The 26,217-nt window shown below is 34.8% G+C and overlaps 1 protein-coding gene across 5 annotated transcripts in view; it reads right to left on the bottom strand.

The window, feature by feature from the left end:
* SOX6 (SRY-box transcription factor 6) overlaps nucleotides 1-21,757 on the bottom strand; it is a 414,778-nt gene extending 393,021 nt beyond the window's left edge. For 4 of the 5 annotated variants that reach the window (XM_024731582.1, XM_024731583.1, XM_024731580.1 and 1 more), the window contains exon 1: nucleotides 21,580-21,636. In XM_024731582.1, coding sequence (XP_024587350.1) covers nucleotides 21,580-21,596 — 17 coding nt within the window. In that variant the 5' untranslated portion in view covers nucleotides 21,597-21,636. Of the gene's footprint in view, nucleotides 1-21,579 lie in introns of all 5 variants that reach the window. The other variant, XM_024731581.1, reaches the window with a different exon arrangement.
* Nucleotides 21,758-26,217: the final 4,460 nt, after the last annotated feature.

Genomic DNA, 26,217 nt, shown 5'->3' on the forward strand with positions numbered 1-26,217 from the left:
GCTTTACATGGGTTAGCTCTAAGACCCACAATAACATAAATAAGTAAATATCATTACCCCCATTATATAGTACAGAAAACTGAGGCTCTAGGAGATTAAGTAACTTACCTAAGGTTACAAAGCCAGTAAGAGGCAGCACCAGAGCTTTAACCCTGATCTGTTTGGCTGCACCCTTTCCATGGCATTATGATGTTCCTATTCCCACTGCCTACTCCTTCTCCCCCACGGTGACACTACTTCTCATTTCCAGATTCCACACTCAAGGCTCAGCTAATATCTTACCTCCTCCAAAAGCCTTTCAAGAACATATCAGCCTACCATTGCATTCCTACTACAATTATTTCTGTAACACTCATTTACCTTGATCAAGACAGATTTGTATTTGTCAGTTCCTTGTTCTGCTTATGTTCTATGTCCCCAATCAGTCAACCCATGTAAGAGCCCTGCAGCAAATCCTCAGGCAATTTGTACCATCCAAATATGCCTTACGTTACTCTCGACCAAGCCTCTAGAGGGGGACGAAATCGTGTCATATAATATGTATCCCCAAGATAACTGGCAGAATCCTAAGCACATACCAGGGCTTCATAATGTATTGACTGGCTCCAATATACATTAATAGTAGGAAGTTTTCAGTAATAATAACAATAACAGCTAACACTACATATGTATATATATATATATATATATATATATATACACACACACACACACGTATAAATTCAATCCTCATAATGACCAATGATGTAGGTACTAATGTTACACCCATTTTACAGAGGAAACTGAGGAGCAAAAAAGTTAAGTGACTTGTCATAAGGTCACACAGCCAATAAGTAGCCAAGTCAGGATCCAAATACATGCAGTTTCAATTCAGAGTCAGCATTCCCTTGACTACTTTAAAAATACTACCTTCACTCAATAGATGTTGTTCTAAGATTAAACAACTCTCACACCTTAAAAAAATTATAAAACTCACATGTGACTTCTGCTGTAAACACTGAATAAAGTAGATATGGAAAGAAGTTTGTCTGCATATAGTAGAAAAAAAAAATCCCTGAAAAGCAGATACAAAGCTGCTGGAAAAATATGAAGAAAAGAAAATTGAGAAGCATTTCTCTTTAGAAAAAAATTAGAGTGTGCCAGTTGTGCCATTTTCACAAAGTCTCTGTGATTTATAAATCATCCATCCTGACTTCCTCTCATTAATACACCAAATTATATAGCATACGTCAGAGCAAGCAACCATTATTAGCAAAATCTCTGCAACTCTACACCAGAATCATGTAATCTTGAACCAGTGAAATGCAACCACCTCTGGACTGACACACACAACAGCTGTTCAGTGTGTCAGAGAAATGGCCTGATGAAGATCCCAAGGAAACACTGGAGAACAGAATGTTGATTTCCAAATCTTTCAAACTTGACTAGGCTATGGCAAAAGTCAGGGAGAAAAATACAAGTTATATTTCTACTTTAAAAAGGCAACAAGAAATTCTTGATAACTTAGAGATGATGGAGAAAGTGGAGGCAAGAGATGTAGGTTTGCACATAATTCATAATTTATGAAGCATTTTCCTGTACATTATTTCTTTTAACTCATATAACAACTTGGTGAAATCAGTAGCATTATCATCTCTACAAAATCAGCCTCTGCAAATAAGGCTCAGAGAAGATAACTTTCTATAGTTATTTAGCTAGGAAGTGGAGAAGCCAGGACTAAAGGCCAGGTCCTCTAAAACAAAGCTCCTTTCTTTGTATCATATGGTTTTCTCTTAAAACAAACAAATAAAAAGAAGAGCCTCTTGTGTTATAGAGGGAAAAAAGGTAATAGTGATTGCAAAATAGACAATGAAGCATAAGAATGACAGGTCTCATTTCTCTCTGCTCTTTTAAGGAAACTCCACATCTCCCTCTTGAAAGTAAAATAATAAGTAATGAAAAAAGCCCTCTTGGTTGCTTTCCATCTCCATGTTCCCTAACTTTACTCCTCCTCCCTGGATCTGGACAGGGTAACAATCTCTGTAACAGTACAACACCACAGTGGTGTCACAGACACATGAAAAACAAGCCCCATGACTCTGTTCAGGGAAATGCCAAAGGAAAACCAGAGAAAATCTAGAACCCTGCAAATAAAGCAATTTCCCCATACAGCACAGCATAATTCTGCAGAAGAAAGTAAAATAAAGGATGATTATGTAGAAACACTGTACGATGTGCTGTGTGCATGGTGGCGAGGATGTGGGGGCAGCTAGGGTCTGAAAATGGAAGAAAGAATTTAAAAAGCAGGTAAGTCTATCTAGAGTTTGTTATGGCTGAAGAACTCTATGTCACAAAGTAAAGGGAACTGCTGCTTCAGAGCTCTACAACTTCCTGGGGAGCAGAGATCAACAAACAAATCCACCCTTTCTCAGAACTAACACATGAAATTCTTTCAACATTCATATGCAAGGAATGACAGTCAGACATTTCACTGCAGAGGCAGTCAGTGTGATTATGCCCACAGAGGATATCCCTGTTTACCTCTCTAGTCATAGAGATGCCCATAAGCAGTGGCACATTGCCAGTCTAACGTGTAAACACATGGTTCCAGGTAAGGAAGGCTCTTCGTAACCCAACTATTATTTTTCTCACTATTCTTCTTTTATTAATTCATTCAGTATGTATATGTATGTGCCTGACACAGTTGTAGATTCTTGGGATAAAGCAGTGAACAAAGTAAAGTTTCTGCCCTCATAAGCTCACACTCCAAATCCAAATCTGAGATTTCTTCTACCTCTAAGATTCTGTGGTTCTATTACTAGAGAAAATTCAATTGCAAATGTCCCTGGCAGAGAGACACTTTGAGCACCTAAAGAAAAAAGACCACCTTATAGCCTCAGCATCTAGCATAATGCTTAATACTCAGTAAAGGTTTTTAAGTGAATGGAGGTAATTGCTATGTTAAAGATATGGATTCAGGATGGTGAAATAAATTACCTACGGTTAAAAAAATGGTAAGTGGTAGGGCTAAGAACTGTGCCCTGACATAGTACTAGTCTAGGTACACCCAATAATTTTCATGAATCCAATTAGGACTTTATTTTTAAGGACTATTCAGTTATTAAAGTCAGCTCCCCAACAGTGAGTCTCTGCATCTTGCTTACCTCTGAACTTATTAGTACCAGACAATTTAACACTTAATTTTTCTGTAATGGGGTCAAGAGATAAGATTTGAAAGAGTTTAGGGATGAAATTACCCTTAAAAGTTATCTAGTTCTTTCTCCTTACTTTTCAGATGAGGGAACTGATCAGGAAGGGTAGAAATTTGCCCCAAATCCCACAGCTAGTCATGGGAGACTTAGCACCAAAACCCAACTCTTCTGATAACCAAGCCAGTGTTCTTTTCCATCACCACACTGTCTCTCCTGGGTTCCTTGATGGTAAGAAGAATTATTAAATGTTTTTTGTATTTCTACCAACAGTCAGAAACCACACCTACCATATGGTGCTACTGGCATACCACATTACCCAACAAATTAACTATTAAGAAAATTTTGCTTTCAAACTTAACTTTTCCTCCTCCATGCAATTTCTCTATTCCAGTTAGACCAGAGAAGTTTTAACAGCTTCTGGACCAAGACCCTGAGCTAAAAGGCTCCAGCAGAAATTAGCAAAGCTCAATACACAGTAAAAATAACCCTATGCTCATATTCTTTCCCTGAAAAAAATGTCAGGACTTACAGGACAAGCCCTTCCCCATTGAGTTTTGCTAGAAAATAATTGGGTGGCCTAAAGACTTGCATTTTCAGAGAAAGAAAAACTTTACCTACTGCCCTAGCTGAAGAGGAATTTTCCTGAGCTGCACTTGCAAAAATGATCTGCTCTGCAGTCAGGCCTCCCTTAGGGAAGTCAGAGATTTCACAGGAACACTAAATTGGGAGAAAGAAGACTTTAACTCTTGCTCAGGTTCTGTCACTAATAAATTATTTGACATTAGGCAAAATCATCATCCTCTCTGGGGTTATTTGACTCACCTGTAAAATAGGGATAATAATACTTATCCTGATTACCTCAAATGGTAGTCAGGTAGAATATATGAACTAATGGCTATAATATCAATTTGAAAAGTATAAAGCACCATGCAAATAAAAGAGAGTGCAATTAATTATTAGTATTATTTCTCAGAAATACTGCATATTTTAGAGGCCAAAAGCTATCTTATAAAATCAGTTATAAAGAGGCAGAAGCAGCGTGACATAGCTGGAAGATGCCAAGAATGGAGTTGGCTATAGGTATGAATCCAGACTCTGTGACCTTGACAAGTTGTTTAAACAAACAAACTTAAACAGTTTCGTCATCTGAAAATGGGGGACATTACTACTGTGAAGAATAAGTAACAAATATTTACAAATATACATCTAAAAGCATCTTGTTTGTATGGTATAAAATGGTATTATTATAAATTTCCTCTTCCAGAGAGCTTAGAACTTCAGGGTTTTAGCTAGCATTCACACCATGGGAACAGTTGAAACATCTGTAATGTCAACTAGTTGAAACTGATTAAAAAAAAAAAAATTAATTAAAAAATAAAGAAAAAGAAAAAATCACCACCAAACAATAACAATAGCACCCCTGATCAACATATTAAAGCAAAAAATTTGATGCTAATTAACCTAGCACACTAGCAATTGGGCCAGAATTTAGGAGCCAGTTCTATCAATGGGTATTTTTCAGTCACTCATACAAACTGTTGTGTTTATTTCAAATCCACTGCACTGAGGCTCTCTTTGTGACTGGATTGTTGGATTATTGCCTGCATTCTGTCTTCTGCAAAAATGCCAAATGTATAGAAATTTCAGTCACCAGATTAAACGTTCATCTTGACAATATATTATGCTGTTTGGTGTCATGTTGACATCCTACTGATGATGCTCATGACTTTTTATGCCTTTATTTTGTTCTTTGGTTTCAGTAAAAAGAAAAGTTGAAAGCTCTTAGACTAATGAATTCAGATTCTTTTCAGACACAGTGCTGCTTCTCTTCCATGAGACCAGGAAAAGGATATATTTCTGGTTGCAGACATATGTGGTACAGACATGAGATCACAGCTTTAAGCTTAATAGAAGAACATAACAATCTACTTACTGTTTACACTTTAGCCCAAAGGGCAGCTGGAAATCACAACCAACCATATGCAGTGCTGAACAAGTGGTCAAGACTTTATTAATAAAGCCAAGCATTAACAAATAAGATTCTGGGAATGGTACAGTGAGGGACAGGAGTGTCGTACCACAGGCCCCTCTAAGTACTAGGCATAGGGCCCAGGCTATTGTTGAAAATGTCTTTTGGGATTAGACTATTCTCTCTGCCAGGATTTCATTTGCCATCTTTCATATTTCCCAGTTCTCCTATACAGTGTTTAATCAGCTGCTAGGGACTGGTTAGAAAGGACTACGGTTCTTCTTGCATTCTGACATCCCTGAAAAGGGAGTGAATTATAAAATTATCTACATACAATTAAATCAAATCACACACACAGAGAAATGCCTTTTGTACTATAGAGAACTATTTCAAGTAGAAAAAGAGATGCAAATAATACCTCATTTAATCCTTCCAAAGTTTATGACAATTATAGTAATATTATCCCCAATTATTGATGAGAAACTGATGAGAAAGGCTTAAGGATACTACAAGTAAATTGCAGAACAATTATTTAAATCCAGGTCCAAATCCCATGTTTTCGCTGTTCAACAACTTCCATAGAGAACAAATTAATTGATAACCCTTGGCCTATTATAATTTCTTTCTTTCTGCACTAAGATGTATACAAATATACTAGGTAAATGTAGTATTCAAAATGAATCACTATTGAACATAGAAGTATTTCTTACACACATCAGTGTCACAATTTATAAATTTCTATCTAGTTCTTTCATTTCTTTTCCATACCTAACAGATAAGGTCAAATCTAAAATTTGTAACCCAAATACAAACATCACAGGACAGGTGTCAGAGTGTAAAACCATCAATACACCTACAAGCTTTCATCAAAGTGAGTTGGTTGGCCCTACTGGGTCAGCAAAAATTAAATAATCAATAACTCCTAAAAAGATGGTGCAGAAGTCAGAAGTTTGCTAGAATAACTAGTTCATTCAAGTGAAATTTATTCAAGTGTAATAAGTAGAGAAGGGAAATCTGAATCTGCAGTCGACCTCCTCAGACTGGATTTAAGGTATAGTATGGATTTTGATGAAGCACCTTTTGCATCTATGTGTGTTCTGATTTTGGTTTTGCTTTGTTTCTGGAATAGAAGTAAAGTTCCTTATTCGAAGTACATTGTATTGTCTTTTTTTTTTTTTTTTTGGAATTGTTACCATCAAGGCTAAATATACCTCCAGTTTTCTATTGGGCCCAACATGAGAACTATATTCAGGAAAACAAGAGCAGAGGAAAGAACAATGTTCCAAATGTACCCTCCCTCATACCATGCCAGATTCATGATAGGCTAAAAGAGACAGCATGCTCTCCACTGAGATCCCTAATGATGCCCCTGAGAGCCCAAGCCATACACACAGTTATGACACAGATAGCAACCACATTTTCTCCCTTGGGGCTTAAAGAAAAGAGCTGGCTCTCAAACCACAGTCAGTAATGTGTAACCACAGCACAAGGCAAAAGAAAAAGAGAGAACATCCCAGTGAAGTATGAGGTTAATCTCAGATAATTATCCCAAGCAATTAGAAATCACCATGGAACACAACTTTCAATCTCACCCTCAGCTTAGATACATCAAAAAATGAAAGTGAATGATTAAAAACACTAGAAACTTATAGGCACAAAAGTATGGATGGAAAAGTTATAATGGCCACATTTCCAATGGACTAAACACTGATATTAGTGTACAGAAAAAATGTTGTCTAGCACTTCAAGGTAATATATATACACAAACACAAAGCCTACGCACATTATAAAAGTAACTTTCCTAGAAAACATTACAGCTAATATAGTATTCTTTTAACCGTATATTGGCCACAAAATAATTCTTCAATTAACTAGCATTTTTATTATGTTTTGCAAAGGACAGCAGGCAACAGAGACATAGCAAGAAGAGTGTTGAACACTAGACAATTATGAAAAACAATAAATCTCTAATCTCTTTTTCCCCAATATCTAAATTCATAAAAAGTTCAGATAAAAAGTAAATCAGTGTCTTTTCAACAAATGGTGCTGAGAAAACTGGATATCTACACAAAACAATGGTGTTGAACCCTAACCTTACACTATACATAAAAATTAACTCAAAATGGATCAAAGACGTAAATTTAAAAGCTAAAACCTCAAAACCCTTAGAAGACATAGGGGAAGTCTTCATGACATTGGATTTGCAATGACTGCTTGGATATGACACAAAAGCACAGGCAACAAAAGAAAAATAGATAAATTGGACTTCATCAAATTAACTTATGTGCATCAAAGGACACTATCAGGAGAGTGAAAAGACAACATAGAGAAAGGGAGAAAAAATTTTCAAATCACATATCTTATAAGAGATTAATATCCAGAATACATAGAGAACTGCTACAATTCAATAACAACAACTTCAAACCCAATTAAAAACTGAGCAAGGGATTTAAATAAAAATTTCTCCAAAGACCTACAAATGGCCAATAAATATATGTAAAGATGTTCAACATCATCAGTCATTAAGCAAATGCAAATCAAAGCCACAATGAAATACAACATCACATCCGCTAGGCAGGCTATTACCCAAAAAAATGGAAAATAACAATTTCCCCTCCTATGGCTTACTCCTTTACCTTCTTCAAGTCTCTGCTCAAATGTCATGTCCTCAATGACTCCTACTTTGATCATCCTATTTAAAACAACTGCCTTTCATTATCAATTCACCTTATTGTACTCTATATTTTTTTCCAAAAGCCCTTATACACTTCTAATATACTATATAATTTACTTACTTATCATGCTTATTGTTATCTGTCTCTCCCATCTATAATATAAGCTCTATGAGAACTAAAATTATTTGTTGTATTCACTAATATATTTTAAGTGCAAGAATAGTACCTATCACATGATGAATGCTTAATAAACATTTGCTGAATGAGTGAACTAATTTCTTGCCTAGAGACAGAAAGTAGCTTAAAATTTTGAAAACCAAATAATTCTTTAAACTAATCAGTTATTATCCTCTTCAACACCAAATATTATCTCCCATTTGTTATCAACAAATAACCAAAGTACTGTGGCTTAAAATATAAAGTGTCCCACTTTGCTGAACATTTCAATGGAATGAGGTCTTAAAATTTTATTCATATCTTAACATTCACAGTACATGTGACAGTTATTTACTTATTGTCTCCTGACTCTCACATCACCCTTCAATACTCTGCTCTGTGATTCTGGGGCACTATATTTCCCAGGCTCCCTTGCCAGCTGGCTTCCTACTAGGCTTCCTACTAGGGACTAGTGGGAAACTAGAAGGTGAGAGGAGGAGAGAAGAGACTTCCTTTTTCTAGCTCCTGACAGCATCCCTCCAGCAGCAAAATACACTTATGGCTGCACCATTTTACATTCCCACCAGCAATGGCTTCTTTTAGCACTCCCAATACCAGCTGCCTAACCCCCTCAAAGATACCAACACCAGCTGGCCACACTCCTCTTAGTGATTAGAGCGTAAGCCATGCCATGTTTCCCTCAGTTGTCTGAGCACAAGCCACACGGCACACCCTCTCCCCAGAGGTCCAAGCCCGAGTCACAATCTTTTCCAAGTTCCTAAGTTCAAGTCACCCATGCTCTTCCATTTTGTTCCACCAACCTAATGGCTGGTAACTGCTCCCTACAGTTATATCTGGGCTGCCTCAGCTTGTTTTTCCTCTTCAAGCTTCCAATACCTGTGTAACAAGGATCCTCAATGAAATCCCATCCACTGTAGCTATTTATCATGGTTTTTGTTCTCCTGACTAGATGTGACTATACTTGGTGTAGTATAACACTTCAGGCAGAGCAGAAGACTGACAACAGAATAAATTTATATTTTACCACTCAGAATTACACATAATATAGATCTTTTCATACTATCTTAACCAAAGAATGAGAAAACAGGCCTTTCAAATAGAACAAATAATAGACTGAGATCTAGAAGCACTATACTCACATCTGTATACTCTCATAGAGCCATAAATTTTCATCTCCAGCCCACTCCTCTCTCCTGCCCATTCCACACTTCCATTTGGATATCTAGCATGCATCTCAGATTTAACATGTCCAAAACTGAGTTCCTTATATTTCCTAAAACCTGTTCCTCCCAAAGCCTTTCCCACCCAACTTAATGGCAACTCTATCCTTATAGCTTCTCAGGCCAGAATCCTGGAGTCATCCTTGACTCCTTTCTTTCTCTCATCCTCTTTATCCAACATATTAGAAAGTGCTGTTAGTTCTTCACTCAAACTATATTCAGAATATAACCACTTCTCACCATCTCCACTGCTACTCCAAACCACCAATAACTCTCACCTGGATCATTGTAGTAGCCTTTTAAGTGGTCATTCTGCTCCCACTCTTGTGTATCCCTAAAATTTATTCCCAGCAACTACCTAAATGATCCTTTTAAAACATAAGACAAATCATGTTACTCCTCTGCTCAAAATGTTCCTGTGGCATCCCATCTCCCACACACAGTAAAAGCCAAAATCCTCACAATGATATACCAGTTCCTATATGATCTGGTTCCTATTACTTCTCTGACTTCATCTCCTATTATTTCCCTTTCACTCATTTGTCTCCAGCCATTCTGGTTTCTTTCCAGTTGCTTTAACATCCAGGCACATTTCAACTTTAGAGTCTCTGCACTGGTCACTCCCTCTGCCTGTAACACTCTTTCCTAGGTATATGCATGGTTCCTTTGCTGTTATTTTAAGTCTGTGAGGAAAGATTTTCATCTCAATAAGACCTTCTCTGACCATCCTACTTAAACCTGGACACATTTCCACACTGGGCACTCCCTATTCCCCTTCCTTATTTTCTTTTTCTCCATGGTATTTATCTTTTGCTGTACTACATAATAATTTATTTTTTATATTGCCTTTCTCCTTCCACTATAATGTAAGCTCTTTGAGGGAAGGAATTTCTGTTTTGTTCACTGATGTATCTTTAATGACCATATGGTGCCTGGTACATAGTTAAGTACTCAGTAAACATTTGTTAAGTCAAGCTCCAAAGCACCAAGGAATGAATAAATATAAAACACACATAGAAATACAGTGTGACATATATGTGTATATATGATCAATATTTACTATATTCTGAAGAATGAAACTGTATTATAAACTCTAATACTATAGTAAGTACTATGCCAAAATTACTTAGACTTTTCTGTCAGAATCTCAAAATGTATTTATAATCCTACCACATAATACATGGAGGCTCTCTAGCACAGTGTTTAACAGTCAGCCTGCCTGGCTTATATTATTCTTGCAATATCTACTAACTCTGTGACCCTAGGCAAGTTACTTGACCTCTGTGTCTTATTTTCTTCATTATAAAATAGTAACGGTAGTAATAATAAAACCTAGCTCATAGAAATTATGTAAATGATTAAATTTATAATATATTTAAAGCACTTAGCACAATGCCTGGCCCACAGACAATATTCATTATATGTTAATTATTATTCTATAAGACACCTAATATTTGTTGAAAGACAAGTAAATGCTCCGAAATTCAACATTAAATACTGCCTGAATTTATTTATATTGCAGGCTTACTGAAAGTGAGAATCATTTTATACTTCTTTTATGTCTACCACAGTACTTAACATAGTAATTCATTAAATAATTGGCTGATTTACTGATTAATTGGTGATATATACATTATTAAACCTACTAAAAATATAGATTACAAAAGCCAGGTTAGTCAAAATGACCAAAATAAGTAACAATGGAGAAGAAACACAAATTCATCAGTTCTGACTCCTCATTTTATCACACTTATGTGTGATGTTAAAAAATATGCTAAAGCATACTAAAGACTTTTTAGCAAGTATACTAAAGACTTTTTAAAACTTGTACAGTAGAGAAACACAGATTTTTCTAGCAGAAAAGAAATAATGATATGTTAAGTAATCTTATTGTGGTAATCATTTCACACTAAACATAAACCAAAACATTACGATGTGCAGCTTAAACTTACACAGTGCTATATATCAATTATAGCTCAAAAAGAAAGAATGACAAATTAATAGCATAGGAAGAAAAGGCGAAAGGAAAGGGAAAGTAGAGACAGATGGCAGGCTTTAAGTTGAGGAGCCAATCAGTCAAGACTAGGGGAGTCATAAGAGATAACAGAGCACTAACAAAGACTCAGGCTGACAGCTAAGAGTAGGACTTTGTTGGAAAGGCTACTTCTTCAAAAGGTCACACAAAGATAAGCCAGGTTGAGTGAGGGCAATAATAACTGATTCCAAAAGAAGTATGCAGGTTAACCTCTGGTCACAAGAAGCTGAACATCTTTCACAGAAGGAGAACTTCAGAAAAATTAAAATAAAAGCAAAGTAATATAAGAATGAAATTATTAACCATCTTTGAAATGATGGACAAAGCCGGTGTTTGCCATCACTGGCTGAACACCTGGCTGGAATAACTGGAATGGAAAGATCCTTAATTAAAATTTTAATTTAAGTTCTGATATATAAATTTTCTTTCATTTTCTGTGAACCCCTACCCATCATTTTTATGACATTTTGTTATTTTTTTCAGATGCTACAAAATCCCACATCAGTTAATGTGAACTATGTTCAGAACTGGCGATGGTCATATGACACAACCATTTTTTAACTCTTCAAAAACGTAATGTCATAGTGTGTAGATTTATTTATCAAGAACAATGGGAGACGAAAATGACATTGCACAGAAAAGTATTCACAGTAGCATGTTAGTCTGTGAATGTGCACATCTATGAACACCAGCGCACAAAAGAAATATAATTTCATCATTAAACTGTAGTTGTGACACAAACTATTTGAGCTTTATGTCCCTAACATGTTTTCATAATTCAGACAACCACAAAGGACAGTTCACAATGTGCAGCTCTGCACTTCTACAAAATGTAGAGAAATAAATTCTCAACATTTGCCTAAAACAGAAACGTGTCAGTAGTCAATCCAAGCATATGGGCTCTTCTTCAATTTCTGCACCACTGATTGAAATCTCCTCCTTTAACACACTCCTCCTTTCATATTTTATTCTCTTTCCTTAGGTCTAACTTCCTTCTTTGAGTTACTTTTTCACTGCCAAATAAGCTTAGCCTCCTATTCTATTAGATAGTTCTTGTCATTTACAACATCTTCCCTTACTGCTCTGGAAACAGTGAATCTTGCGAGCAAATGGTGTGGCATCACGCCTGAGATTTTAATTGGTGGGTACAGTCATACCCGGGCATTACCCAAATTTTATTGCAAGAGTTTGTGGTTTTATGGTTTACATGTGCTTAACTCTGTAGTCTTTAAGAAATTAAAGTATATAACAAATATGTTGAATAAACATATATATATATATATCATATACCCTGAGCATTATTAGATAATCACCATGAGAAAGAAAGAGAGAAAGGAAGAAAGAAAGAGACTAAATTACCTGTCATTGCTAATACAGCCTCTAAGCCCTTGGTATATTTAATAAATACTGAAGATTATGCATTTTGACCCATCTTTAACTCAATACAATTACAGCTTCTATGCAGATATCATCTCACAGTATTACACTGTACCATAATTACCTAAATCATAAAGCCAAATCTTTCTCTGAGCTCCCTATGCCTGCTACAGTCTGAATGTTTGTGTCTTCCCCAAAATTCATGTGTTGAAATCATAACCCCCAAAGGTGAAGGTATTAGTAGTGGGGCCACTGAGAAGTGATTAGGTCATGAGGGTAGAGCCCTAATGAATGTGATTAGTGCTCTTATAAAAGAGATCCCAAAGAGCTCCCTAGTCCCTTCCACCATATAAGAAGTCTGTGAGCCAGAAGACAGCCCTCACCTGACCATGCCAGCACCCTGATATCAGATTTCTAGCCTCCAGAACTGTGAGAAATAAGTTTCTATCATTTATAAACTATCTATGGTTATTTTGTTATAGCAGCCCAATGGACTAAGACAATGCCTCTTCATCATTCAGAACATCCTGAACTGTATATGCACATACCTGGAAACTACCTATTATAAGACATGTAAAGTCCTACAGAAAAGTCAACCCCCAAAATCAGAAAATCTGCAAACCCTATTCAGAATATTTTCATCGTCAGGAACTCCTTTTTTTTTCAGTTCATTAGAATCTCTACTAATCAGATTATACAGGCACTCTGAGGTATGCTATCACTAACTCACAGGTTTGTAGCTTTTGTTTCCAATCCTTCTGTCTTCTTAGCAGTTGTGCAGGTAAAATGATGACAATGTATTTCAAACTCACTCTAAAAATTAACTTTTCCAGCAATACAAATATCACATGTGGAATGCATTTTAAAATAGAAAAAAATGATAACTTAGTATTAATGTCTTTACCGTTTTCTCCTTTTTTTGTTTTTTTGTTCTTTATTTGCGGTACACGGGCCTCTCACTGTTGTGGCCTCTCCCGTTGCAGAGCACAGGCTCCGGACGCGCAGGCCCAGCGGCCATGGCTCACGGGCCCAGCCACTCTGCGGCATGTGGGATCTTGCCGGACCGGGGCACGAACCCATGTCCCCTGCATCGGCAGGAGGACTCTCAACAACTGCGCCACCAGGGAAGCCCCTTTTTTTGTTTTTTTTTAAAATGTTATTGTTTATTTAAAAATTTATTATTTTTTTAATTTACTTACATTTTTATTGATTTACAATGTCATGTTAGTTTCAGGTGTACAGCAAAGTGCTTCAGGTATACATATACATATATTCATTCTTTTTCAGATTCTTTACCCATATAGGTTATTATAGAATATTGAGTAGAGTTCCCTGTGCTATACAGTAGGTCCTTGTTAGTTATCTATTTTATATATAGTAAGTGTGTGTATGTTAATCTCAAACTCCTAATTTATCCCTCCACCCATGTTTCCCCTTTGGTAACTATAGGTTTGTTTTCGAAATCTGTGCATCTCTTTCTGTTTTGTAAATAAGTTCCCCTGTATCATTTTTTAAAATTAGATTCCACATATGAGTGATGTCATATGATATTTGTCTTTGTCTGACTAACTTCACTTAGTATGATAATCTCTAGGTCCATCCATGTTGCTTCAAATGGCATTATTTCATTCTTTTTATGACTAATATTCCATTATATATATATATATATATACATATACCACATCTTCTTTACCCATTCCTCTGTTGATGGACGTTTAGGTTGCTTTTTATCATTTTCTCCTATCTAGCACTAGACTTACGTCCTAATCTCTGCTTAAACATGTGCCATAATGACTCAAATATTTTAAATAATTAAAATTAAAAATAGGAGATGACTTATCCCCTGCAAAATCAAAGAAATAGTAAAGTAAAATTGCTTTTGAAGACCAGAAAAATACTTAGAAAGGAATGACCCGATTCATTGTTATTCCTTTCATGTTCATTCCTTTCTCTTTTTCTCTCTCTCCCTCTCCTCTCCCTCCCTCCCTTTTCCCTCCTTCCCTCCCTCCCTCCCTTTGTCTCTCATTTTCTACACTTTTCCCCCTTCTCTTTATTTCTGTAATTATTGAGGCCGTGCCACGCTGTATCACTGTTTTAAGAAAAGGAAACAACCAAGTCAAAAACCACAGGGTGAAAGTATGAAAGTTAAACTTAATGCTAACATTATGCCTATTAGCAATTTTTTAAATGGAACTTAAAGGGTTATCTAACCAAAAATGACTACTGCCATTAGGGAAAAGATATGAGAAGTAGTTACAACTTCATCAACTTACATTTTTAAAAAATCTCAAAAGCTCACTATTTTTAACTAACACTTCTTAAACCCTTTTCATACTTTACTAGTCCACACCAATTACTTTTCAGCCTACTCACTCAAACAGAAATTATACACATTATAAAACAGAGTAATGACATTTTTTACTTATCAAACCTAATCTCTCCAGATGAGATTAGATAGTTTGCATCACTGAACCAAAGACTGTTACAACTGAAAAGGAAAGAGGTCTAGAAAGCTTAAACAACTTGCTTAAGCAAGTAACTTGTTAATTAGTAGCAGAGAGAGTTCAGACTAGAATCCATTTCTCTAAACTCCAAAGCACCAAAGAAGATTGGGACTAGAATACAGACATCCAAACTTCAAAGCACTGAGCACCGTATACAAAAGACAAAGGAAATGGCTATGGTCCTAAAGAACTCACTAAAAACCTATAGTTGCATACTTCTCTGATGAATGATATATGATTATAGTAATGGAGGCAATTGCAGATCTAATACAAACAGTATATTCAGAAAATAATTTGGTTAATCTCAAGTCATTTATGTATAGTTCTGGAATACATAATGTGATTTTTTTCCCTCCTGGATCAATACCTTCTGAATTACATTGATTCAAGGTCAATATTAAAATAAACTAGAAATCCCCCCAAAACTGGCAAGGGGTGACAGTAGAGACAAGAGTTGAAACAGAGAAAGGAGAAACATGCTGGTTGTTAAGGGGAAGTCATCCCAGGATTAAAAAACTGTTGTACTTAATGTTCAAGACATAATCCATGCATGTTTGATAGAGTTAGCTATAATTATAAGCAGAATCTTTCACCTACTTCCTCTACACTCCTGCCTTTAAATGGCTAAAACCTCTTTTCAAAAGATGGTTACTGGGAATATGGGAAAAGTTGAGGAAATTGGATTTTAAAATCTCAGCACTCTTGCTAAGGGTAAGAGTTTCATATGGTCTCTATGAGGTTAAAGTGAAGAAAATAAGGGAAGAATTCTTCGTGATCATCATTGAAGCCCGTGACTACATTCTATAGACCAAGCATAGAGCAACTTATATCTCCCCAGGCAACTGTTGAAAATGGGGAAAACAATGCACTATTGATGGAACATTTCAGACTCCAGAGCTGACTGTTGTTATCTCTTTAACACTAACTAAACTTAACCCTGATGGAAAGAAGGGAAGGGGCGGGGGGGAAACGGAGGGACCAGAGTGGGTGGGAGAGATGGAGAGAAGGTAGGAAAGAGAAAAGGAGAGAAAAAGAAAAATAAGAAAGTATTAAGGGGTATTATTCTTCAGAACACTAAAAACTCAATCTACAAAGAAACCTTTTATATATAAAAAAAAGTGTGGTTACAGATATTCAAGTTATTGGAATTTGTTTCTAAGCAAAGAGGACTTCAACTTTTAAAATACAGTAGTAATAGCTATACCATCGTGACTGATTGAGCCTTACTCTCTTTTTGTGGTAATGTGTACTGCATCAAGAGAGATAAAGAGGAAGAATGAAAATAAATAAATAGATCAATAAAAACTAAAGGGGGCTTCCCTGGTGGCACAGTGGTTAAGAATCTGCCTGCCAATGCAGGGGACACGGGTTTGATCCCTGGCCCGGGAAGATCCCACATGCCACGGAGCAACTAAGCCCGTGCGCCACAACTACTGAGCCTGCACTCTACAGCCTGCGAGACACAACTACTGAGACCATGTGCCACAACTACTGAAGCCTACGTGCCTAGAGCCCATGCTCCACAGCAAGAGAAGCCATGACAATGAGAAGTCCGTGCACCGCAACGAAGAATAGCCCCTGATCGCCACAACTAGAGAAAGCCGTGCACAGCAATGAAGACCCAACACAGTCAAAAATAAAAACAAATAAATTAATTAAAGAAAAAAAGACTAAAGGAACCAGGGTACTTAAAGCCCTTTAGTTATTAGCTTCTTTCCATCCAACTACTCAAAACTGTAATGTTAGTTTACTTTCTTGTTTAAATCTCAGTTCCCAGGTATGCAAGGACAAAACAAAATAAAAATGAATTTTTTCCTCCAACAAAAATTGCAACTTAAAGCCAGTTGGTCATAGGACTGAGGCTGTTCATGCAAGGTAATGGTGAAAATACTCTGTCACTATTAAAAGAGCTAAAGTTGTATAAACACTCAAACTAAGTGAACAGGATTTCCTTTTATCAGAAGAGAGGGAGAAGTGATTTCACAGTATAAAGAAGAAATACAATTTGGAATAGGGAAAAAAGCCACTTGAAGACATTAGCTTAAAATAATATTTACTGTAATATTATTATTATTACCATCATCTGGTTTCTTGCACATGTGACTCTGCCCAAGCATATGGATTTATATCTACATTGGTTGGTTTATTATCCTATAGAATAGGAGACATGTATTTTACTCTAAATTCAACAAGTTTAATGTGCCTCTCCTTTACACTCAGAAAATATAAACAAGCACTTAAAAAGTAAAAATGTTTCTTTTACCATGAAATATTAATTTTAAGCTTATTAGAAATTGGTATTTCACCTTACAATGGGGAGACACATGTGGAGCTGATCACAACAGTGTGATTTCAAACTGCTGAAGGGAGTATGAATCAGTGCATCCTTTCTAGAAAGCGATTTGGCAGTATATCAAAATCATTAAAAATACTCTTTGAACTATATTTTAGATGTCTAGGAATTTATTCCACAGAAGCAATCATGGTGGTATTCAAAGATTTATATGTTAAATATGTTCACTGAAGTACTGCTTATGGTAGAGAAAAATTAAAACTACCTAAATTTCAGCAGTTAGTATTAACATATTTAACACTTATTAAACAATTTGTGTTGACTGCCTACTATGTGCTAAGCACAGTGGATTAAATTTAAAATGTATCCTTAAAGTAAAATATAATGTAACAGTTTAAAAATCATATGATCCCAAACCATTTTATAAATTTAGTATACTTCTGGAAAAATCACAAACAGAGATTTTTTTGGTGGGTGGGGGAAGAAATGATAAAATTACTCTAAACTTCATCTGGAAAAATAAATGCTTGAGAATAACACAGATAATCTGAAAAAGAAACATAATTCAATTAAAAATATAAAATATCACTAATTAAAAGTGTGCCAAATGGATGGCCAGATTGATTATTAATAAAAGAAGTTAAAAATGGACACAAGTATCTCTAAGAATTTAGTCTAGGATAACTGCACTGTTTAAAAGATGGATTATATGACTAATATTGCTGGGAAAATTGGTTCTTTATATCTTAATAGCATATCATGCAACAAAATAAATTTCAGATGTATTAAAAAAATAAATGTAAAAAAGATAATGTTATAATAAAATACAAGTGAATATTTACATAATGTTGGGTGGAAAAGACATTCCTAAAAATGACACCAAAGGCAGAAACTCTAAAGGAAAAAAATAAAAGTTTAGATTTGATGAGAGAATTGATTTTCTAAAAACTTTAATTGAAACACAAAATAAAGTTGGAAAAGGATCTGCATCATATAAGATAAAGGATTAATATTTCAGCATGTAAATACCTTTTACAAATGAATAAGTATTAACTGTCGATTATAATAATGTGCATTACTTTGTGCTGGACTATTCGAAATATTTTATATATGTTCATTCATTTGATCCTTTCAACAGCCCTATGACACACAGAAAACTTTTACAGATAAGGAAACTGAGGCACCAATAGGTTAAATAAACACCCAAGGTTACAGAGTTGGTAAGTAGTGACGGTAGAGCCAAGATTCAAATACTGTCACCAACAGTCTGACTCTAAAATTGAAGCTACTTCTCAAAGGATATGAGTAAGAAATTTATTTTTTAAAAAAGAAAAGAAAGAAATGAAATGCAAATGAGCAATAAACAAATGAAGAAATATTTCATTTCACAACTAATCAAAGAAATACAATTATACTAAAAATAAGCTACCATCTTCTACCTGTCATATTAGCAATGGCTGAAAATAATGACAGTAATATTGTAAGCAAGGATGTGGCAAGATGAGTACTCTTGTACACTGCTAGTAAAAGTAAACTGGTTCAACTTTTCTAGAGGGCATTTTGGCAATACGTATCAAATGCCTTTAAAAAGTGACTAACTGACAATTCATTTCTAAAAATTTGAACTAAAGAAATCATCAGAGATGTGTGCAAAGATTGAGCTACAAAAGAGTTTATTGCAATGTTGTTAACAATAGTAAAAAATTTAAAAATAACTATAGATGATCAGTTAAACTATGGAATGTCCACAAATAGAATAGTATGCAACCATTAAAAATAATGATGTAAAATAATAGTGGCTCATAGGAAAATATAAACGATATGATATATATTGTTAAATTAAAAAGCAGAATATAAAGCATTTGTTACCATATGATTCCATTTTTGTTTAAAAAGGAGATATAGATATAAACAATAGAGAGAGAAACATAAAATTTTAATACTGGATGTATATAACCTTGATATTATAGTGACTATATATGGACAAGGAAATGCAGTTTTTTCTTCTTTTTATTTTTGTATGTGTTTCCTAAATTTCTTATATGCAGTAACTGTTACTTTTGTACTAAATAACAGTTCATTTTAAAAAGAAAAGGTATGCAGGAGTATATTTAATGACATGGAGAAAATCATCATGGTATGTTAACTTTTAAAAAGTAGCTTGCAAAACAGCATGTGCAATAAGATAACATTTTTCATTTTTCTTTTAAAAACTACATGTATCTAAGTAGAAGAACTTGAAGGATATAATCAGTATAAGCATTTTTAAGGTATCTCTAGATGTCATTATGGAAGTTTTTTTTAGTTTCTTTTTTACATTTTCCAAATTTTCTCCAATAACCATGGTTTGTTTTTTAATCAGAAAAAAAAAAGCAATGAAAAAGACTATATTTTACTCTTTTCTCCAAATCCATTCTAATTGTTAAACAAGCCTATAATTTATGGAAAAGCAAAAAATAACATATGCCTTCTTATTGTTAAATCAGACACAAAAAGATGTGATAGTTTCTCTTCAAAATGCAAATCTCATAAATGTATTAGTATATTCTATTCAATTAGAAATTGTATTTAAAATGATGAAACTCTAAAAGTGCTATATCAAGCTGCAAATGAGCCCTACAAAGCAATGAGGTAAATCTTCTTGATACGTGTCCATCTATTGATAGACAGTAAATATAGTAAATTAAAATAACTGCACATGGTTAAATGTTTGATTTAAAACAAAATAAACGTTGACACTGGTCATCAATATGGCAAAACAAAAAAATTGAATAGGGATCAATTATTTGGCAGTGTAGCATTACCAACAGTACTGATCTGGATTCCTAAATATGTGATCTTGAGCAAATCAAGTAATCTCATCAAGTTTTAGATTCCTCAGCTTTAAACTTACAGTGAAAAATTAGACTCTTTGGCTTTAAAATCACAATAAAAATGGATAGAAATATAAATAATTTTCATATAGCTAAGCTAATATAAAACCTGGAGTACCTCTAAAATTAGTATCTACTTAATTAAATATAGATGAAGATGGTAAAAACATGAGACAAAAAGAGAATTTCCAAAAAAAAGAAAAAAAAAGAAAAGAAAAGAAAGAAAGAAGATAAAGAGGAAAAAGCAGACACCCTTGAAGAACTTCTTTCACAGGGAATCAAGACTCAGAAAAACTTACTAGCTTTTTCCCATTTTCAGAAAGCCAGAAGAACTGGGGACCAAATTTCTGAATTTTGGCCACAAGCCCCAAGTCTAACTAATCACCCAGTAGCACTCCTCCACATGGAGAAGCTGATATAGCATCAACAAATTCTTTATCAAAATCAACACTGTAACATTGAGAAAATTAAATGTGTTGTAATCTATAAATGGCCCAGCCTGTTCTGTTGAAACTTTATCCCAGTTGGACACTATATTTAAAAGTATGTTCAAAAAAAGCTTCTCTTTACCTCTGCTACAATTTTATTGTCATATATATTTTCTTCCATTTCTTAGAAAGTTTGCTTGTTCCTGTAATTTTGCATATGATATTTATATACATTCTTCATGGAAATATGCATAATATAGTCAGTTTCATTTTTCTTGCTAAGGGGGAAAACATGCTTGAAATCTTTTATTTTTCAATACAAAACTCTAGTCCCTTATGTCAACTTTCACTGACTTTCCATCTCCTTAAAATTTCACTTTCCTCCCCATTTCCTCCTCCAGTCCAAATACACACACACAAACAAACACACACAGAGGGATACACAGGCAGAATGCTAGACTTTAAAAAATAAACATAAAGTCACCCGAGGTTGACAAAGTTGTAAGCTCTTTCAAAAAAAAAAGAAAGTTCGTTAAAGTAATAAAAGAAAGCATTAGACATTCTAATCAAAATCTGGTAATTTCTTTTTTTCTCCAAGTCAATGTTATTATCCAAGATAATAAACCACCATTACAATAAGCCAATTCTCACAGTTAATCATTATAAAAGAAAAGCAAAAGCCTTAAAAAGCAAAAGTCTTTACCTATCAAAATATTTTTTACTTATTACAGGTTTTCTGGATATCTCAATATTGCTTCTCTCCCAACCATCATCAAACCATCCAATAAACACCTCTGTCAAACACACTGTCTCTTCAGCTCATAAATAACAACATACCTGGCACCTGTACACATAAAGAGCAACCTAAATGTTTAATCAAATACCTCAACTTCAGAAATTAGCTTCTCCCCTTTATCCTTTGGTGGCCACAGTATCTTCATTGGAAGCCTCTATTGCTGTCATTATTTCTAATTTGAAATCATCCTCTACCTCCACACCCTTCCACGAAGGAAACATAGTTTTTATCTTTGTCTTGCACATGTACACCATAGTGGGGGGGGGGTAGAGTAAATTGCCATTTGCAACTTTCTTTCAAAAATAAAATAGCAAATAAACAAGGAGTCCTCTCCATTACAGGATACCAATGCACATTCAACACTCAAGTCAGCTGCTGGACTCCACTGTTAACCTAATTGCCTAATGTATCATATTTTCAAATGGCAGAAAAAAAATCTCACAATCTGGGAAGAAATTATATGAAGGTAAAGAGACACTATATTTGACACCTCACATGAAGCTTGTGTCCATTCCGAATAAAGTACTGTAACTTTGAATGTTTCTGTACTTATGTCTAAGAAATAATTTAAAATGAAGTTACAAAGTTCACAGTGAGGTCATTGTCAACTTCAGGGTAGATCTTAAGGAAGGAGAGAGCGAATAATGGAAGACACTACTTAGGTTATTTTTGAAGTGAAAAATATACCGTTTTCATAGGCAAAGACTTAAGATTGTTGGTTTTTATGGAACTCAGAGATTCGAAAAATAGTTCAAATTAAAATAATAATAGTAACACTTGTAAAGCACTTATTGTACAAGCATTATTGTAGTTATTTTACATATATTAACTTATTTAGTCCACAAAACAAACAACACATATTGGAGTAGGTATTAGTATGTAGATATTATTATCACTATCCCCATTTTACATATGAGAAAGTAGGCACATATAAATTAACTTGTCCAAGATTACGCTAGTAATCGTCAAGTCAGGATTTTAATCTAGGCAGACAAACTTTAAAGACCAAGTTTTAACCACCACTTAACCTCTGAACTACCATAGAATAATCAAATGAGGCTTTTTCCTTGGAATTACTCCTTCATTTCATGTATAATTAGAAATATACATTGAGATTAAAACCCGTTTCCCCAAGAAGGATAGCTATGGACAATCAATACAATGGTGTTTTGGTTAATTACTGTATTAACTTCTATGTAAATCCATAAATCAGTACCTTTTGATATAAGAAATTTAGCAGAGAATACATTCATGATTCTATGAATTATGAATGACGGGCTTATTTAACAACGATAAGAATTGCTCCTTCCTTGGTAAATTTTTTAAACTTCATTCTTTTAGGATTAATTTGCCCTGAATATTGAGTTCCTTAGACACCCATGTTTCTCCATAGATCATTTATACAGCAACATCCTTATAACAGAGTAATGAGGAGAATTAAAAAGGAAGCAAAAGCCAAAACAGATGTCAAAGTAATACACTAAAGCTCACTTACTTTTCTTAAAGAATAATTCTGGAGCTCAGAATCTATTTACTTTTACTTCAGATAAAATTATAGTGCTTTTAATTATTTGAGGGGCACTCCTGGGTTCAAACCCTGATTCTACTACTTACTAGTATTATGATCTTGGGAAAGTTATTCAGCTTCTCTGAATCTAGGTATTTCTAACTGTAAAACAGTCCACCTCACTGGAGTGTTGCAGAAATAAACCCAATTAACATAGTATATGTAAAGTTCTTAGCACAGTGCCTCGCATATAGTAAGCGCTCATAAATGGTTCTCTGTTGTCTAAGAAAATTGAACTAACAATAATCCAGGGACTCACTGTGAAAATTAAATAGCATAATTTATATGAAAGCACCTGTATTAGTGCTGTACAACAGAAAGAAACTTTATAAAATGCTAGTTTTCCCCCTCTTCTTATCTAATTTAACGGCCTACAGCTGAATAGAAATAGCAGTTCATAGGAGTATGGAAGAAGGATTAATATTACTAGAGGCAAAAACACTAATTACCAAGAAATGACATTTTACAGTCTGGAAACAAAGGCAAAGACAGAAAATCCAAAATGCAGACACCAGAACTCAAAAAGCACAGCAGTTTGGGGGCCCGCTCAACATAGAGATAAGTAGCCTTCATAGACAATTCAACTCAAGAAGCAGTTCAGGAATCAGAAGTGCATCATGATGACTCTGAGCCACAAAGGCAAGCTGCTAGGTAATTGAATTTTTAAATTATAATTTAAAACTGGATATGATATAAGCTTAACTATATATACATTGCCGAAAAATTTTAACAGGGGTTATCTCTGGTAATGGAATTATGGGTGATTTTAAATATCCCCTTCTTCTTTTTTTTTTTGCGGTACGTGGGCCTCTCGCTGTTGTGGCCTCTCCCGTTGCGGAGCACAGGCTCCGGACGCGCAGGCTCAGCGGCCATGGCTCACGGGCCCAGCCGCTCCATGGCATGTGGGATCTTCCCGGACCGGGGGCACGAACCCATGTGCCCTGCATCGGCAGGTGGACTCTCGACCACTGCGCCACCAGCGAAGCCCTTCATTTTTTAAAAATATTTCTAAACAACAAAGTATTTAGGAAATCAGAATGTATAGGAAACGTATAAAAATAATGTTGGTGCTTAAAGAGGCAGTCTTTAGAAAGTTAAGAAACACATGAATGTGTATTAGAGGGATTAACTCATTCTGTGTTGAGTTCCTTGTTCAAATAGCCAAATCGATCCTTGAACAATAAAGGTATAACAAAAATGTAATTATTACGAAAAAATTGATTACATGTTGCACAATAAATTAACTTGAAAAAGCAAAAACTGCTAGAAGTAGATTCATCTTAGAGGTTCCATTTTAAATAGCAGTCAGTATCAACACAAAGCTTTTAACAGGAACCACATATGATTACCTCTATCTTTGCTTGCAACAATTCTGACACACCCTCATTTTTAGGGTAAAAAATGTCTAAAAAAACTCTAGGGAAACAGCAAAATAAACTGATAAAATGGACAAAATTTCAAGCAGCATAGTCATAAGTGAAATGCACTTTACCTTCTAAAATAAAAGAATGCTTTAAGCAATTTAGCTATTACTGAGCAATCACTGACTCTGCACAGTTGAAAAAGAAAGAAAAGGTGGCAGCATAAAAAGAAAATTAACACATCAGAAATGAATCTACAGCAATTTTTTTTCTTTCTGATCTAGTATGTGTATCTCTCTTTGGAACTGTCCCACTGAATACCATGTAGAATTAGCAAACATGCCAGACAGCAGCACATACAGCAGATTCCAAAGGACTTTTTCATTTAGAAAAAGTGCTTCTTCCCAGAAATATAAATCATTTTCCTGTTTCTTCACTAACTAGAGCTTCAATTTTAAAAGAGAGAAAGGCAGAAGAATAAACAGGCGCAAAGTACTGGGACACTGAAAACTCTCAATTACTTTCAATATTGGTTATTATTATCAGTAGTATTAATAGCACAGTGCTAGTACAGATTTGAGATGGACTAAATGAAACACAGTCACACAGTTAATCTGTGGCATAGTCAGAACCAGAATTTAGATTTTGTGCTTCCCAATTACAATTAATATTCAATTCCCCGTTTGCATAATTTCCTGTAAAACTTTCTATCTCCAGATCTATTATAATTGGCTCTTTAGATGATAGTGCTGTGACGATTTCGTTTCTTTTCTTGGACTCCAATTGTCAGTGGCCTAAAGGCAATGGACACCATTAATATCAGAGATATTTATATTTTGTAATAAAATGAGGGTAAGTCTAAATCATGCCTGTAAATTTTTGTTTTGTTAAGGGCATTTTATCTTTGGAAAACAAAAATGTTCTTTAGGTGTGATTTTACTCTTAGTAGTGTCATTGCTTTCATGTCTTCTTTCCATCACTTAAATGTACAAATAAATATTAACTATTTCCATCATTGTTTACTTTCAATAAACAGGTAAAGAAAAATAAAACAAATCTCTTTCCTTTATTAATATGTTTGGGAGCATATTTTAACCCATTTTTAAATTGGATACAGCCAAGTCTTAGAAATGCAAACTCCTATGATCACAAGAGACACCGAGTTTTTCCTGGTGCTTAAAGGAAAGGGCATAATACATAAGTTTCTAGTTCTCATTCATTTTCTGCTCTTTTGAATTAATTAATGTGTGGAAATCCTAGGCAACTGCTATATCATTTGTGACTGAACTGAGTCCAAAGGAAAAAAACATGTAAAACATTATTTAATTAAAATTTTCATTTTTTTCTCTCCCACTTCCTACTAGCTAATAGTCATTCAAACTAAAAGGACAGTTTCATGTTTGTTGCTATCAAATTAATTGCCTCAGGCCACTTTAGTACCTTCAGAGATCTGTGGCTGCTGGAGCCATACTGTTCTCTGGGGTCAATCCCTTGAATATGGCTCTCAAGCTCCTGGACTTATTTCAAAGCTGTCTTTGGCAAATTCAAAAACTCACAGGAATACTCTGCTTGTATTGGTATACATATGGCTCTTGAGGAATGCTAGCGGAGTTTTTTTTTTCCCTCCTACATGTGGTTTTGCATTTAGCTTGGGGAATGGGAGAATATTGAGAATTGGAGGAGAAATCCATACTACCTTAATAATTGTATTGCAATGCAGGAAAAGCAGAACAAAGAAAAGCTTACTTTTC

Source organism: Neophocaena asiaeorientalis, unplaced genomic scaffold, assembly GCF_003031525.2.
Source record: "Neophocaena asiaeorientalis asiaeorientalis breed wild unplaced genomic scaffold, Neophocaena_asiaeorientalis_V1.1 scaffold571, whole genome shotgun sequence".
Lineage (NCBI taxonomy): Eukaryota > Metazoa > Chordata > Mammalia > Artiodactyla > Phocoenidae > Neophocaena > Neophocaena asiaeorientalis.